We start from the raw sequence: 16,890 nt of genomic DNA on the forward strand, positions 1-16,890 counted from the left end.
GAACAGAAGTTGCCTCCAGAAGTTGTGAATGCCCCAACACTGGAAGTCTTTAAGAAGATGTTGGACAGCCATTTGTCTGAAAGGGTTTCCTGCCTAGGCAGGGGGTTGGACTAGAAGACCTCCAAGGTCCCTTCCAACTCTGCTATTGTATTATATTAAACATAGTTTGTAACTCATTCCACATAGGATTATGAGTAGAAATAATGCTTTTAAACAATTAAGCCATTTTTGTAGGATTTTTACCATATGCTGGAGTAATCTAGGCACCTCCCATTGTGGGATGATTGGGGCTTGGGTTACCCCATCTGGAAGAGGGGCTGCCCTCTTAGGAGAGCTAATTATTAGTGGGAGATGTTCCATGGAGGGGGGGGCATCTGGTGAAATATCTGAGTGATTTCAATATGGTGCAATTGCTCTCAAAGATGGGTTCATTAGAAAAGAATTTCTTTGGTTGGGGAGGGGTCCACTATACAGAATCCCTCAATAACTCTGCATTACTTCTGACCTTTAAAAAAAAACAACTGAGCATACCAGTGTTCAGATTTTCTAGACTCCCGTAATTGAGTCATAAGAGCAAGTATAAAACTGGTTGTTCAGAGACATCTTCAGAAGGCCATGAATGATTCTTTGGGAGTTTTCAAGTTTGGGCCAGATATGATTACAAAATTTAAACAGGCCCTTTTCTCTCCCCCCTCCCTCCCCATTCTATCCTGCCGGCTGCCAAAGAAATTATGGTATAGACCAGTGGTTCCCGAACTTGGCAACTTTAAGACTTGTGGACTTCAACTCCCAGAATTCTCTCCCAGAGCTGGCTGGAGAATTCTGGGAGTTGAAGTCCACAAGTCTTAAAGTTGCCAAGTTTGGGAGCCACTGGTCTAGACATCTGAGAGGAGAAAAGATGGGGAAAAGATGAGGAGGAGAAGGAGGAGGAGGCGGAGGAGGAAGGAGCAACCGGTCTCTTCCCCACTTTAAGTCATTCACCAAGTAATAAGGGGAGTCCAATAAATGCAGGTACTCCTTGACTTATCACCAGCCATTCGCTTAGTGACGGTTTGAAGGGGGGTCCGGACTCCCCCTCCCCGCCCTGGCCGGATCCCGGGGGGGGGGGGCTGCGAGGCTCCTGTGGCCGGAGGGGAGAGAAGCGCCGGTGGGACGAGGCTCTGGCGGGCAGCCTTCCCGATGAGTGGACTTCAACTCCCAGGATCCCCCCGGCAGCCGCTTCCAGATTTGGGGGCCTCCCGGACTCCCCCCCCCCCTTTCCCTCCGTCTTTGGAGGCAGCTTTTGCGGCGCCCCTCCGAAGGCAGCCCGGGCAGCGCCTGCCCTCTAGTGGCCGCCTGTGGGAAATGCCCGGGAGACCCTCCCAACATTCAGGCTGCTTGAAATGGGGAGCAAGGCGGGCGGGGGGGGGGGCAGCAGCGCTCCTTGCCCTCCATGGAGCCCCCCCCACCCTTTGCCCCGCCCACTTTCCCTCCCCACGGGCGGGGGGCGGGGGGGGGCTTTGTGCATGCTGCGCTTTCTGCATTGGCACGTGGCGTTTTGCATCCTACCCCGTTTGTCCAAACAATCATCTTTAAACAATCTTGGGCGTTTGTGTAGTTGTGTGTCCAGTGGGTGGTGTGGAAAATGGCAAAACTGACTTAAAGAATGTCTCTAATTTGGCTTCGAGTTGGAAATCGCTGCTGGGCTTTTTGCTCGAAGCTGGAAGAAAATATGAATCTGGTGTTTTTTATTTTGGATGATTAGGATGATTTTGTAAGTGTAGAAAGAGCTTGAAATGTTGTTGAGAAGCAAAAAGGTCGGGAGGGTTTTTTGTGTCATCTTCTGCAGTGGCCTCCAACCTTGGCAACTTTAAGACCTCTGGACTTCAACTCCCAGAGTTCCTCAGCCAGCAAAGCTGATCTACGGCACCAAAGAAACTCAGAAGTCATCAAAGTTGTTGGAAAGAGCCAAGAACCGAATTGCTTTTACACAACGCTCCGTGACTCTCCTCTCCCATCGGGAACCTCGGATGAGTCCTGGACTTACAACGGTTCATTTAGCGACATTTCCGTTTGTCCGCTTCTGACCACTGCAGCATCCCACTGTCACGCGATCAAACTCCAGATGCTGGGTAACCAGTTCATATTTACGACGGTCGCACTGTCCCGGGGTCACGAGATCCCCTTTTGCGACCTTCTGACAAGCAAATTCAATGGGGAAGCCAGGCTCACTTAACAACCACGTTACTCACTTAAAATTGCAGTGATTCACTTGACAAGGGTGGCAAGAAAAGTCAGCAGTGGGGCTGGTGGGGGGGGGGTTCTTCCCTACTGACGGTATCAGGTCTGGGGTCTCTCCCGTCCTCTGGAGGCCACCTTCCTTCCGCCTCCTCCAGCCTGGGACGGCAGCCCAACAGGTGTGGTTGTGTGTGCAGAGGCAGCGTGATGAGTGACCCACATCCCTGCCTCCCTGGGGAGCCCCACGTGGGATGGGGGACCTCAAGCCAAGCAACCCTCCCCACCAACAGCCCACCCAAAGAGACCAGCCCCCCCCCATTCCCAATGAAAGAAACACAACAGCCGTAGTTTTGGATGACTATATTGGTTTTAAAAAATACAAATACTGCACAGTTGCCATCAGAGCACAAAGCATCCCTTGGCAGACCCCTCCCCCGACAGCACCCCAAGTTAACAGCACAATGAAAAAGGGAGGGGCTTCTGGGGGGAGGGGAGAGCTTTCCGAGAAGGATGGAGAAAGAGCGTCCAGCTGGAGCAAAGACCCCTCCTCAATCAGTAAGCATCTGCACCAGGCAGGAGCAAGCAGTGGGCTGGTTTAGTTGGTGCCCCCTCCTCCTTTCCCACCCACCCCCCAGTTTAAAGGCAGGCTTGCTCTCCCCACGAAGGAGGCAGGGCGCCCCTCAGCAGCCGGGGGTCTCCCTCCTGCCAGGGTTCCTGAGGAAAGAGCTTTCAAAAGGCGCCTCTCTCCAAGTGCAAATGAGATCAAGGGCAGGAGAAAAGGGGGGCTGGGGGGGTCCCCCGTGGGATGCAGAAGTCAGAGGGACCAGAGCTGGTTCTGACTGCAATCCCAGCTGGAAGCAGAGAGGCAAAGAACCATCTCCTCTGGGCCAACTGGGCAGGACAGGTTAGGGGGTGGGGGTGAGGCTCAGGATTGGCTCCCTCCAGGCATATGGGACGTACGTGAAGGGGGGCAGAGGAAGTCCAGGGGAGCCTCTAGAGGAACCCTGCAGCTCTTCCTCCTCCCTGGGAAGCCGTGCAGAGTCGGGGGAACCATCATCCTTGGTGAGAAGTCCTTCCCCATAGGAGGGTCCACCGTTTCCCAGCAAATTCTCAAAGGGGGGGAAGGGCCCATCCAAAGGGACTCGGGGGGCAGGGATCCCATCCATGGATCCTCTGGGGTGGGAGGTGTCCAAGGAAGAGATCCATGGGTCAGGAAGCCAGCTACCCATCAAAGGCTGAGGAGCATCAGGTTGAAGAACATGACCTTAAACCAGGGTTTCTCCATCTGGCCAACTTTCAGAATTCCCCAGCCAGCAAAGGTTTAAGGCAGTGGCTCCCAAACTTGGCAACTTTAAGACTTGTGGACTTCAACTCCCAGAATTCTCCAACCAGCAGAGCTGCCCACTTCTACACCCCACCCCTTGGCAAGGCAGGCTCAGGCACCGTGTGCCATGCGTAGGGCTGGGCAAGGGGGGCCGGGTGGAGAGGTCAGCATGGCTGCAGAAGGAAACCCTCTAAGGCAGCTTCTCTTCTTCCAAAGGGAAACGTCTCTACTCAACATTATTCCTTGAAGCAGAAGAGGGGCTGTCCGCTTAATTTCCCATCAGGTGGATGGATTTGGACAATGGACCAGCTTTTCTGCAGGGGGAGTGAAATCAAACTTCCTTTAAGAAGTAGGACATCATCCTCAATGGAACCAGAGGGAGGGGGATTCCTGAAAGACCTGGGATTTTTGAACAGAGGACAATTGATTTGATTTGATTTAATAAATTTATAGGCCGCCCAATCCCGAAGGACTCCGGGCGGCTTACAGAATTTTTTTTTAAAAAAGTGAAGAGTTAAAAAAAAACGGAGGAAAACAAATTAAAAAAACCACATCATGCACCCAGTCTAATCGGGGCTGGATATCGGTCAAGAGTCAACAGCCCCAGGCCTGCCGGAATAGCCAGGTTTTGATAGCCTTTCGGAAGGCCAGGAGAGTGGGGAGGGCCTGGATCTCTGGGGGTAGCTCATTCCATAGGGTCGGGGCGGTTACAGAGAAGGCCCTCCCCCGGGGAGCCGCCAGGCGACATTGTCTGGATGACGGCACCTGGAGAAGGCCCACCCTGTGCGATCTTATCGGCCGTTGGGAGGTGTGCGGCAGAAGACGGTCTCGCAGATATCCGGGTCCCAGGCCATGTAGGGCTTTAAAAGGAATAACCAGCACCTTGAATCGCGCTCGGAGACCGATAGGGAGCCAGTGCAGCTCACGGAGGATAGGTGTACTGTGGGTGAATCTTGGTACACCCAGTATCATTCGCGCGGCTGCATTCTGCAGTAATTCTGGACCCCTAAGTTGCGGACCCTCTCTGAGGGGAGCAAATTTTCTCCCTCTAGGCTTAGGGCGGGCTACCTGGGCTGTCCTTAGGGGGCAACATCCACAGCCACTCGGTCTTGTCAGGATTGAGTGCGAGTTTGTTCACTCCCATCCAGACCCTAACAGCTTCCAGGCACTGGCACATCACTTCCACCGCTACCCCGAATTGGCACGGGGCGGAAAAATACAACTGTGTGTCGTCCGTGTACTGGTGGTATTTAATCCCGTGCTGACGAATGATCTCACCCAGTGGCTTCATGTAGATATTAAATAGGAGGGGGGACAAGACCGACCCCTGCGGCACCCCATAATTAAGGGGCCTAGGGGTCGACCTCTGCCCCCCAACCAACACCGACTGTGACCTGTCGGAGAGGTAAGAGGAGAACCACCGTAGAACGGTGCCTCCCACTCCCACCTCCTCCAGCCGTCGCAGAAGGATACCATGGTCGATGGTATCGAAGGCCGCTGAGAGGTCAAGGAGCACTAGGATAGAGGAACGTCCGCCAGAGATCATCGGTCAGTGTGACCAAGGCGGTTTCAGTGCAGTATCCAGGCCTGAAACCAGACTGAAAAGGGTCTAGGTAATCTGCTTCATCAAGGTCCGTCGGAGTTGAAGGGCCACCACTTTCTCAACAACCTTCCCTAGAAAAGGGAGGTTGGAGACCGGACGATAGTTTTTAAGAATAGCTGGGTCCAGAGAAGGCTTCTTGAGGAGGGGTCTTACCACCGCCTCCTTCAGGGGCTGCGGGAAAGATCCCTCCTGCAGAGAGGTGTTCGTGATCCCCTGGAGCCAGCCTCATGTTACCTCCCTGCTGGTCGAGACCAGCCAGGAGGGACACGGGTCCAGCAAACAGGTGGAGGCACTCATCGCTCCCATGGCCTCGTCCACTTCCTCAGGGGTGACAAGCTGGAACTCATTCCAGGAAATCTGAGCAAGACCCTCCCTCGGCATCTCCGCTGGTTCTGTCCAAACGGAGTCAATGGAGACTATGTAGAGCAGACATTCTAGAAGTTCTAAAGTCAGGGCAATTTGGATTTTAATTGGAGAATCCCTGAATATCCACCTCCTAAAGTGTTTTAATGCAGGTATTAAACAACCTGATTTGGGCCGGAGGGGACTGAGGACACGAGGTTAAATTCACGTTTCTCAAACGTGGCAATTTTAAAACTCGACTCCCCGGAGTCCCCCATACTGGCTGGGGAATTCTGGGAGTTGAAGTTCCTCCGCCTTAAACCTGCCAGGGCTGAGGACCCTGGGTTCAACAGGGGGCATCCCTCAAGTATCATTGCAACCCAAAAGGGGTTCCGTCTGAAGGTCTCCCTCCCGTTTTCAAAATGTAAACGAAGGTCAACTCTTGGCTTGTAGAGTCTTCAAAAGAGTTGGACTCTTTTGCTCAAGGGCACGAATCGCTGGGAAGCAAGGCAGAAGTTAACCATGGTTAGTTAGTGGTCAACACCCCCCCCCCCCCACAGGGAGAAGGTTAAGTGCAATAAATTTAAAGAGATTTCCCTGGAAGAGAGTTTCACAACCCCACCAACTTTAAGATGGAAGGGGGGGGGACTGGCTGGGGAATTCTCGGAGTTGAAGTCCCCCCCCCCCTTAATGAAGTTGGTGAAGTTGACAAACGGTGGCCCAGAAGGAGGAGAAAAACTTTTGTGATTTTTGATTCGTTTTTCAAAGAAAACTTTGGTATTCAAGCAGACACAGACGGATCCTGTCCTTTTGCAGGCTCCCCCTTACTAGAAGAAACATATGACAATTCTAGGACTTTTTTCCTTTTTGGCAGTAATAGATTCACCTCTTTGGCAGGTTTTAAACTTCCTTTTAAACCTTTGAGATAGAAAAAAGACCTCCCCCACCCCCTTAAAAAACCTGAAGCATCTTTAGCGTATTTATATAGAGATATAGATATAGATATAGATATATGTAATAAAGTATAAATTCTTGCATAGAAAATAACTTCTTTTAAAAATGGTTTCCTCTTTTTCTGAGCAGGTAAAGGACAGAGAGCTCCATAAAGCAGATTTGAGTGCATGTCGGGAACATCGGACGATTACATGATGCTGCAGTTTGAAGGACCCTAAGAGGGGAGAGAGAGAGAGAGAGAAGACTGACATAGGGTCAGAAGGGACCTCAGAGGTCATCTAGCCCAGCCCCCTCCCCAAGCAAGAGACCCTCTTCCGTTCCACGCAAATGGCCCTCCGATCGCTACTTAAGAGCCTCCAGGGACGAAGCACGGAGGAATTGTTCTCGCAATCAGGACATTTCTCCCTCATTCTGGGTTCAGGGCCGATCCAGAACCGGGCCTCCCTCAAAATGCCAGCAAGGGAGTTGTGGGAGAGGCAGGCGTGGCTGCCAGCCCAAAAGGCTTATGGGGAGGGACACGTGGACCTGCCTGCCCAGGGGAAGAACAGCCCCTTCCCCAGAGCTAAGGCTGCCTCTGTGTGACCAAACCTCCGGGGAGACAATAGCCGAGACCATTTTCCAAACGGCAAAGTTTTCTGCATAAAAAGTCCCCCCACCTCAGGGGGGTCTTTGACAGCCCCCCCCCCCAGTGCAGCCACTGAGCAGCCCCAGCCGAGGCCACTTCCGTTTGTTTGGCGGAGGGGCGGGTGGGGGTCTGTGGGAGGTGGGCTGGCTGCCCAGACTGGCTCCGCCCACTCCATGCACACAAATGCACACACACAAACACACACACACACACACACACACAGACACACACGACTGTCCTCCTGCTTTAGGCCCCTGAAGGCTAACCTGTGGCATGCGGCGCCCTCTTGTGGCCAAGCCCCAGCTCAGCTCCGCCACGCTTGTGCATGCGCTTCCAGTAGGCCAGAGGGTCTTCGGGTTCTGCCGTGAATGCGCAGAGGTGGGGGGGAGGGCACATGCAGAGGGGGGGGCACATGCAGGGGCCACATGTCATGTACAGGAGATGTGTGCATGTATGCGCGGGGCTACATATGCGCGGCAGCCACGCACACATTGCATTGGGGGAGTTGGGAGCACACAGGTGCCTCCTTGCGTTCGCATGGTTTGGGCACTCGGTCTGGAAGGGAGCTCAGAGGTCTTCTAGTCCAACCCCTGTTCACGCCGGAGACCGAATTCCATGGCAGACAACGCATACGCTAAGCCTGGGCACAAAGCCAACTGGAGCTGACTGTTCTCGTGTGAACGTTGCACCCTTTCAGGGTTTTCAGCCCACCCCACGCCTGCTGTTCAGTGGGGACCATCCCGGCCTTCCCCAAATGCCCTGGCTGAGGAGCCCCGTGTGGCACAGAGGGTGCCAGGAAGCCCTGGGATGCCCACAGCCATCTCTCTGCCTCCCTGGAAGGACTGACAGTGCACAGTGATCGGTCTCAGGAGCTTCCCCGCAAGGGGAGGAAGGGGGGCACTCAGAATCGGAGGCCTCCCACCACAAAGCCCCCTCCTCCTCCGGCCCAGGATCACACATGCCCGCTGGGGCGCCCCCAGACTGACCTGCTGGCGTGGCGTGGAGCTGCCCAGGATGTAGGTGCGGGGCAGGAGGCTCTCCCCGAGGTTGGTGCCTCCACTGCGGTAGCTGCGCGTGATGGTCAAGCTGGAGGAGGAGGAGCCGGTGGACATGGTGCTGGTGCCCACATTCGTGCCCCCGGATGACTTCTCTGCCGGCTGCCCACATGTGCCACACAACACTGTGCGAGAACGCAGGTTGTACTCGCCCGGATCTCCGCTGGCACTGCAGTGGCTCTGGAGAAGGGAGGAAGAGGGGAAGAAGCAGAGCTTGGCGCCACCCGGACCGAGACCGAGATTCGGATCTGGGGGCTCCTTGGTGCTCTGTGAACCTGGATGTTTCATTACTAAACTAGGTAACTTCATCAGCGCAGAAAAGCACCAAGGCCAGAGAGCCCCAAGACCCCCACAGTTCAACCCTGAACTAAAATTATTCTCTTCTATCCGATTCCTACTTGGCCCTTTTGATCCCCCCCGGCTTCCTCCGGAGCCCGCGATGTCTTTTTAAAACACAGCCCAGCCCAGTGTCACATTTAGAATTAGAATAGAATTAGAATAAGTTTATTTATAGGCCGCCCTTTTCCCTGAGGGGACTCAGGGCGGCTAACAACTTATATGGGAGGGGATACATACAATGACATATAACATAACATGTAATTAAAAAAATAAGCAACATTCATTCAGCATTCGGGTGGGGGCGAATTATAATCTTTACCCCCAGGCCTGATCGGATTGCGCCACTACGGCCCCTTCGGGTCAGTGGATCCCGGAGACCTCCTTGGTTCACCGAGGAGCTCCGGGAGAAGAAACGCCGGAGGAGACGCCTAGAGCACCTGTGGAGGTCCGATAAGTCCGAGGCGAACCGAGCACTTCTGACTACCTGCACCAAGGACTACGTCCGGGCATTGAGAGCTGCCAAAAGATCACACATCTCCGCCTTGGTAGCGTCCGCCGAGTCACGCCCAGCCGCCCTGTTTAGGATAACCCGCTCCCTCTTAAATAAGAGGGATGCGGGAGACCCCTTGCAGGGTAGGGCTGAGGACTATGCTCAGTTCTTGGCGGACAAAGTAGCTCGGTTTCGGTCGGACTTGGACTCCACCGCAGTAGATCCAGCCGAGACACAGGAGGATTACTTGGCAAACCATCTCTGGGTTGAGTTCCAGGATGTTGCCTCTGGGGACGTGGACAAGGCCATTCGAGCTGTAAGTGCCTCCACCTGCATTCTGGACCCGTGTCCCTCCTGGCTGGTTGCCAACAGCAGGGAGGTGACACATGGCTGGATCCAGGCGGTCGTGACCGCCTCCCTTCGGGAGGGGCACTTCCCCGCCATACTCAAAACGGCGGTGGTGAGACCCCTCCTGAAGAAACCATCCTTGGATCCAGCCATTTTAAACAACTTTCGTCCTGTCTCCACCCTCCCCTTTATTGGGAAGGTTGTGGAGAAGGTGGTGGCCTTCCAGCTTCAACGGGCCATGGAGGAAGCTAGTTATCTTGACCCCTTCCAGTCCGGCTTCAGACCTGGTTACAGCACAGAAACTGCTTTGGTCGCATTGACCGATGATCTCTGGAGGGCCAGAGATGGAGGCCATACGTCCATCCTGGTTCTCCTTGACCTCTCAGCGGCTTTCGATACCATCGACCATGGTATCCTTCTGCGACGACTGCGGGAGGTGGGGGTGGGAGGCACTGTTCTGCAGTGGTTCTCCTCCTACCTCTCGGACAGGTCGCAGTCGGTGTTGGTGGGGGGGCAGAGATCGTCCCTGAGGCCCCTAACATGCGGGGTGCCCCAGGGTTCGGTCTTATCCCCCCTACTATTTAGCATATACATGAAACCGCTGGGCGAGATCATTCGGAGGCACGGGATAAAATACCACCAATATGCGGACGATACACAACTGTATTTGTCCACCCCGTGCCAACTCAATGAAGCGGTGGATGTGATGAACCAGGGTCTTGAGGCCGTTAAGAACTGGATGAGCGCTAACAAACTGGTACTCAACCCGGACAAGACCGAGTGGCTGTTGTGTTTCCCTCCCAACAATTTGGCTAATGTTCCAACACTTAGGCTGGGGGGTCAAATTTTATACCCCTCAGATAGGGTCCGCAACCTAGGAGTCCTCCTGGATCCACAGCTGACTTTTGACCACCAGCTGTCAGCTGTGACCAGGGGGGCATTTGCCCAGGTTCGCCTGGTCCGTCAGTTGCGGCCCTACCTAAACCGGGAGGCTCTCGCAACAGTCACTCGAGCCCTTGTGATCTCTAGGCTGGAATACTGCAATGGGCTCTACATGGGGTTGCCCTTGAAGTGCATCCGGCGACTGCAGTTAGTCCAGAATGCAGCCGCGCGAGTGATAGTGGGCGCACCGCGGTTCGCCCACGTTACACCCATCCTCCACGAGCTGCACTGGCTACCTGTCGGTCTCCGGGTGCGCTTCAGGGTACTGATGACCACCTTTAAAGCACTCCATAGTAGTGGATCTGGGTACTTGAGAGACCGCCTTCTGCCGATTACCTCCCTCCGACCGATTAGATCGCACAGACTGGGCCTCCTCCGAATCCCATCCGCCAGTCAATGTCGACTGGCGACTACACGGAGGAGAGCCTTTTCTGTTGCAGCTCCGACCCTGTGGAACGACCTCCCCGTTGAGATCCGCACCCTCACCACCATCCAGACCTTCCGCGCAGCCCTCAAGACCTGGCTCTCCCATCAGGCCTGGGGATAGGTTCCCAATCTACCCGCCCGAGTGTTGACTGTTGAATGAAAGTTGTGTTTTATTATTTTTCTTTTGTTCACATTTTGTTTGTCTTTTGATATTGCACCCCCTTCCCTGTGATTGTAAGCCGCCCTGAGTCCCCTCAGGGAAAAGGGCGGCCTATAAATCTTAATAAAATGACTAAAAAAAATATGACGGGATAGCCAGATCTTGAGGGCTGCGCGGAAGGTCTGGAGGGTGGTGAGGGTACGAATCTCCACGGGGAGATCGTTCCAAAGGGTCGGAGCTGCTACTGGAAAGGCTCTCCTCCGCGTAGTGGCCAGCCGGCACTGGCTGGCGGATGGCACTTGGAGGAGGCCTAATCTATGAGATCTAATGGGTCTCGAGGAGGTAATTGGCATAATTTAATTATTCCAGAAATAAAAGAGTACGCTCTACATGGGGCTGCCCTTTAAGAGTGTTCGAAGACTTCAGCTAGTCCAGAATGCAGCCGCTCGAGCGATTGTGGGTGCACCCAGGTACACCCACGGTACACCTATCCTCCGCGAGCTGCACTGGCTGCCCATCGGTCTCCGGACACGCTTCAAGGTGCTGGTTGTTACTTATAAAGCCCTACATGGCATTGGACCTGGGTACCTGAGAGACCAATTACCTCCCAAAGGCCGATTCGATCGCACAGACTAGGCCTCCTCCGGATTCCATCTGCCGGCCAATGTCAGCTGGCAACTCCTCGGGGGAGGGCCTTCTCTGTGGCTGCTCCGGCCCTCTGGAACGATCCCCCCGTTGAGATCCGGACCCTTACTACCCTTCCGGCCTTCCGTAAAGCTATTAAGACCTGGCTATTCTGGCAGGCCTGGGGCTGTTGAAGTATCCAGCCCCACTTTAAGTTATGAATGTTGCTGTACTTTTAAATTGTTGTATTGTCTTATATGTTCCCCCTCCCTTTTTATTGTAAGCCGCCCGGAGTCTTCCGAGAGCGGGCTGCATACAAAACTAATAAATACAAATACAATACAAATAGTACACTGGAATTGAGGCTGAACGCATTTCTCTCTTTACTCGTTAGATTTACAAGCCTGTTAAATGGAAGCAGGTTAACCAGCTGAAGGCTAAATTTGCAACGTGGTCTGAAGTGTCCAATGGACACAAAGGCAAAACTTCCGTTCTTCCCATTTCAGGCTTTGATTAAGAGGCCTTTGTCTTGTATTTCCTTTCAGTAGCCCTGAATGCTGGGGAAGGTTCCACCCTGGGATTCCCGAGATCTCCTCATTTCCACCCACTCCACACAGAGGGGACGTTTGCCCAGAGTCTGAGACACGGACGGCCTGTCAGTTTAGTTCATGAAATGAACCATAAAGAAGGATTGGCTTTACTCCATTTATTTGGCCCTTTTGTTTAAAAGAAGGAGAGGCAGGCAAGGATTTCAGGGATCCTTGGTGCTGCCGGAGCTTCCTTGAAACGCCTGCAAGAAAAAGGGCAAACTCGGGGAGCCCCCCAGGATCCCTCGTGTCAGCTCTGAGCTACAAAAGATTCTCCTTTCTTGGTATAAATATTTCAGTTTCTACACCTGAGAATAATGAAAACTATTGTTAAAACTGAGGATGAGTTTGGCTGTCTGCTTGCCTTCACTGTCACTGGGGGCCTCTGAACGGACTCTTAATCTCCGTTGCAGACAAACAGACGGAAGAAATCCTGGGCAGAACACGGTCACACAAAACCCCAAAATTTCTCCTGGGGGAGTCCTGGCCCCACAGCCAGAGCCTTTGCATTTGGGAAACACCCCCCCCCCCGGGATGGCTGCTGAGTTGTGCTTGTTCCCCATGGAAGCCAGCCCTCGGGGGGCCCTCCGCCTCCCCCCAAAACTCACGTGGTGGTGATGGCCGTGGGCACCATCCTCGTCATCCTCTTCATCGTCATCATTGACAACAACCGTGCGCACCAGCTTCCGCATGGCCACCTCCTGCAGGGAGGGAGGAATGAGGGGGCTGTTTCTGGTCCAGCCCATCTCAGCGGGATTTGGGAGGGAAAGAGCCAGGAAAACAGGGGGGGCAGAAGAGGGGCTCCTGCCTTCGACCCAGGACCCCCCACCCTCAGCCAAGCCCTGAGCCGCACCAGGAGGGGAAAGCGCCTTCCATCCTGGCACCCCCAAGAAAAGGGCCAGGATGCCTCCATTGGCACCCCCCCCAACTCATTAACCCCTTGGGTCCTATGTGTCACACACACACACACACACACACACACCCCGCTGTAATTGTTTTTGCATGCTCGGAATTGTCTCCAAATTAAACGGGAATTGAGAGAGTCACCAAGGCTCCCTATCTGGATTTCCAGAATTGATTTAGGGGGGAGGGGCATTTTTAGGCAACAAAATTAGAGGGGGGAGCCTGAATCCCCCTGATGAGGGAAAGAGGAAACCCAGAGGGGCAAAGAGGAGCGTAGCCCACCCACCCCCAGCCTTTTTACAGTTATGCAGCCAGAATAGTCCATTTTTTTTTTTTTAATTATAACTCCTCCTATATTTCTCACTGTTTTTCTAGCTCCGTTTTTATTGTGTTTATAAGCCACCCAGAGTTACTCTGGACATGGGGCGTTAATTCCGCAATCCAGAGTTAGGTTAATTGAATTAATTAATTCCATAATGCTCTGTCCCCTTTCCGGCACCAAGGTTGACCCCCTTTGCCCACCCACACAACGAAGACGCCGTGGGGCTGTGCGCCCACCCAACCCCCGAATCCCAGCCGCCTTACCTCCCCGCTGGAGGTCAGCAGTGCTGTGCGTAAGCTGTCGCCGGACCCCCAGGAGCTTTGGTTCTTCCAGACCATGTCCGTGGGGGGGTTGTGGGACACCCCTGCGCCCGCAGCCCAGATCTTGCAGGGGAAGGAAGAGAAGAGTTTAATAGATTTAATAGATTTGTGATTTAATAGATTTGTATCCCGTAAGACAGTGGTTCCCAAACTTGGCAACTTTAAGACTTGTGGACTTCAACTCCCAGAATTCTCCAGCCAGCAGAGTTGAAGTCCACAAGTCTTAAAGTTGCCAAGTTTGGGAACCACTGCGTTGACGACCCTTGCAGAGTACCTCCCCACGGCTGGCATGGGCACCAGAGGGACGGGGGGCTCCCAACCATTCCTGCCCACCAAGCCCACCGTTGCTGCTCACCGTGACCAGCTGGCCGGCCTTCAAGGTGAACTTGGGGGGGAACCTGTAGCAAATGGGTGCGTCTTCTCCATTCTGGCGCTTGATCTGCCAATTTCCCAGCGACTGGTCCTAAGGGGGCATAAAGGGGGAGGCATGGCGGGCATCTCACGGGGCTTAGGTGGCCCAAGAGATGCCAGGCAGGCTGGGGGGGGAGGAGGCGGCTGTGCCAACCAAAAGGAAGGCAGTTCTGAGGGTGGGAAAAGAAATAGAAGGCTGCAACCAGAGAGTGAGAGGCCAATTTACATTTGTCAAAGAAAATCAGAAGTTTAATATTAATTCTATCTTCTTTTTCTGCACTCCTGTCTTTCTCTTTTTCTTCTCTCCTTTTTCCTTCTCTCTCTACTCCAGTAGTTCTGGTTAGTTTTCATCTGGCTTCTTCAAAAGTTTAATGAAGTTATATATAAAAAGCTCCTCCATTCCTCTTGACCAGGAGCCAGAGAGAGACTCCGCTGGGGGGGCCCACAAAGCAAGGCCGTCTGTCTCTGAAGCAGGGAAGGGCGCCTGGAATCTGCCTTCGGCTCCAGCCAAACTCCAACCGTCACAGGAGGTGACCATTGCAAACTCAAGGAGACTCTCCATGGGCTCAGAGGGAGGGAAGCCACTTCCTTTCCCAGCTCCCAGGTGGCTGCAGGGGGGGGGGCACTCAGCTCTAAAAAGTAGCCATGAAGCCTCAACAAAACCTGCTTTGTGGGGTCCTGGGTGCCCTCTGAGCTTGGTGGTTTTCTTGCAGATGTTTCGCGACCCAACTAGGTGACCTCATCAGACCAAACACATCCCCTCTGGCAGGCAACGCCCAGATAAGCAGGGATTAACCCCAGACAAAGAAGCAGAAAACAATACTTCAATCAAGGAACCACCAAGGAGACAGACGCCCCCTCCCCAGAATCCCTGGCAGGGCAGGCTGCTGTTCATGAACAGAGACCAAAGCCCACTTCCATCCAGCACTGATGATGTTACCTAGTTGAGTCACGGGACGTCTGCAAGGAAACAGCTCAGCTCAGAGTTCAACTCTCAGCTGCAGGGATTCTCTGCTATTAAACCCTAAATTCTTCCATTTATCTTGGGTGGGCAACACATTTAAATAAAAAAGCATCATCTTCAAACTAGATGAGAATTTGCTGTTCTCAGCTGTTGCGTCGCCTCCCTTTTCCATCCCATCCGACTCTTAGGGGGCCCCCTGAAAAAGAGGGGAGGCTACACGACAGGATCTTGGGGGGGCCTCCGCCCTACAAAGACACGGCTGCCTCTTGCAGCTCAAAGGTCAACCGGGTGACTTTACGCCCTCCCTAACCCCCGCCGCCAGGAGCAGACGGCTTTCCCGGCCCTCCTTGCCCAGGACTTCTGGACCTCCGGCCACCAGCACCCACCTCGCTGGACTTGTTCCTCAGCCGGACAAACTTGCCCTCCAGGTCCACCTCCTCCACAGCCACGCGGCCGCTGGTGCGGGCATGCTGGGAGAAGCTGGTGCGGCTCTCGCCGTCCTCCAGCTTCCTTTTCTTGGTGGCGCTTTGTCCAGAGGAAGAGACCCGGATGCGGGAGCCGCTCTTCTGGGAGGAGGGGCTGGGGGAGAGGCGCAACCTGGGGGGGGAGAAAGAGAGGCCGGGGGCTGAGCCAGAGGCCGCTTCCCCAGGGATGCCCACAGCAGGCAGGAGGGCTGCAGTGCCCACCCTCGGTGCCAGGGGAAGCAGCGCTCGGGCCAAGCGGATCTTGCTGCCCAAAGGGTCTCTGCCCCACCCGTCCCAGAAGGGCCCCCAAACGCTCCCCCCAAAGGAGGGGCAGCCGGGCAAACCCCACATCTGGACCCCAAGGCTTTCCGTCTCCTCAGTGAGGGGGGGGCGACCTTTTCCCAGCAGACTCTCCGGGTCGCCCCTGAAGGTCCCAGGCTGCCTGTGATGGGGGGGGGGGGGGCTGCCCAGCTTGGCCAAATCCCCCCCCCAGGCCAAGGTGGTCTGCCTAGCTTGCAAAGGGTGCCCAGGCCCCCACCTCTCCTCCTCGCCCTCCAGGAGTTTGCGGTAGGCGTTGATCTCCATGTCCAGGGCCAGCTTGATGTCCAGCAGCTCCTGGTACTCGTCCAGCTGCTGCTGCATTCGAGCCCTCATCTCGGCCATCTCCCGCTCCTTCTCCGCCAGGATACGGCGGCTGGTATCCCGCTCCCGGGCCAGGGAATCCTCCAGGTCCCGCAGCTTCGCCTCCTTGGCCGCCAGCTGGGGGGGGGAGGCAAGAGAGGGGTGGGGGCCTGGACGGGAGGGAGGGGGGAGCAGACCCCTGCCCCAGATCCCCAATCCCTTTCCATCCCAACCCAAAAGGGTGGAGGGCAAGCAGGGTCTCCTCCTGCGGCAGGGCTTGACCCCAAAGATTGCAAGGGGGGGCACTGGATGTCCTCCCCCAGGGAGGGAAGAGGGGAGGGGGGCCCGTAAGGTGGCCAACGGGACGTTGCTCCCCAGAGCCAGTCCTCCACATACGGCGTTTCTGCCCATCGGCTGATTTTTTTTATTATATATATTTTTATTCTTTTTCTTAAACACTGAACAAACGGTTGTAAGTCCAGGACCTCAAGGCTGCAGTGAGGGGGCCCAGAACCAGGGGCCACAAAGGGACGGCCCTTCCTGCGGTCGGAGCCAAAGCGGCTGGAGGCCGAGCGGCTGTGGGAGCAGCCCCCCCTCCCCCCCCCCCCGCGGGGCCCCTACCTGCTTCTGCAGCTGGCTGAGCTGGGCGGAGAGGCTGTCGATGCGAATCCGCGTCTGCTGAAGCTCCTCGTGAGCCGTCCCAGCCAGGCTGCTGTTCCTCTCGGCCGACTGCTTGGCGTTTTCCAGCTGCAAAGGCCAGAAAGAGGCTTATGGCAAAGGGGCTAGTCCTCAAGGCTGCTCAGACCGCTCTGCAGGGCAGGAGTGGGCCCCCCCCTCCAAGGCTAAGAG

At 54.9% G+C, this 16,890-nt stretch overlaps 1 protein-coding gene across 3 annotated transcripts in view; it reads right to left on the minus strand.

The window, feature by feature from the left end:
* Positions 1-6,169: 6,169 nt before the first annotated feature.
* The window catches only part of LMNA (lamin A/C), a 42,862-nt gene continuing 32,141 nt past the window's right edge, over positions 6,170-16,890 (minus strand). The window contains exons 5-12 of one of the 3 annotated variants that reach the window (XM_087702972.1): positions 16,663-16,788; positions 15,959-16,179; positions 15,343-15,553; positions 13,937-14,044; positions 13,525-13,644; positions 12,645-12,737; positions 8,052-8,300; positions 6,486-6,654 (exon numbers count right to left, since the gene is read on the minus strand). In XM_087702972.1, coding sequence (XP_087559098.1) covers positions 6,628-6,654; positions 8,052-8,300; positions 12,645-12,737; positions 13,525-13,644; positions 13,937-14,044; positions 15,343-15,553; positions 15,959-16,179; positions 16,663-16,788 — 1,155 coding nt within the window. In that variant the 3' untranslated portion in view covers positions 6,486-6,627. Of the gene's footprint in view, positions 6,655-8,051; positions 8,301-12,644; positions 12,738-13,524; positions 13,645-13,936; positions 14,045-15,342; positions 15,554-15,958; positions 16,180-16,662; positions 16,789-16,890 lie in introns of all 3 variants that reach the window. The other 2 variants (XM_087702973.1, XM_087702974.1) reach the window with 2 other exon arrangements.

This window comes from Thamnophis sirtalis, unplaced genomic scaffold (assembly GCF_051295495.1).
Source record: "Thamnophis sirtalis isolate CommonGarterSnake01/CBP01778 unplaced genomic scaffold, rThaSir2_p1.2 scaffold_18, whole genome shotgun sequence".
Lineage (NCBI taxonomy): Eukaryota > Metazoa > Chordata > Lepidosauria > Squamata > Natricidae > Thamnophis > Thamnophis sirtalis.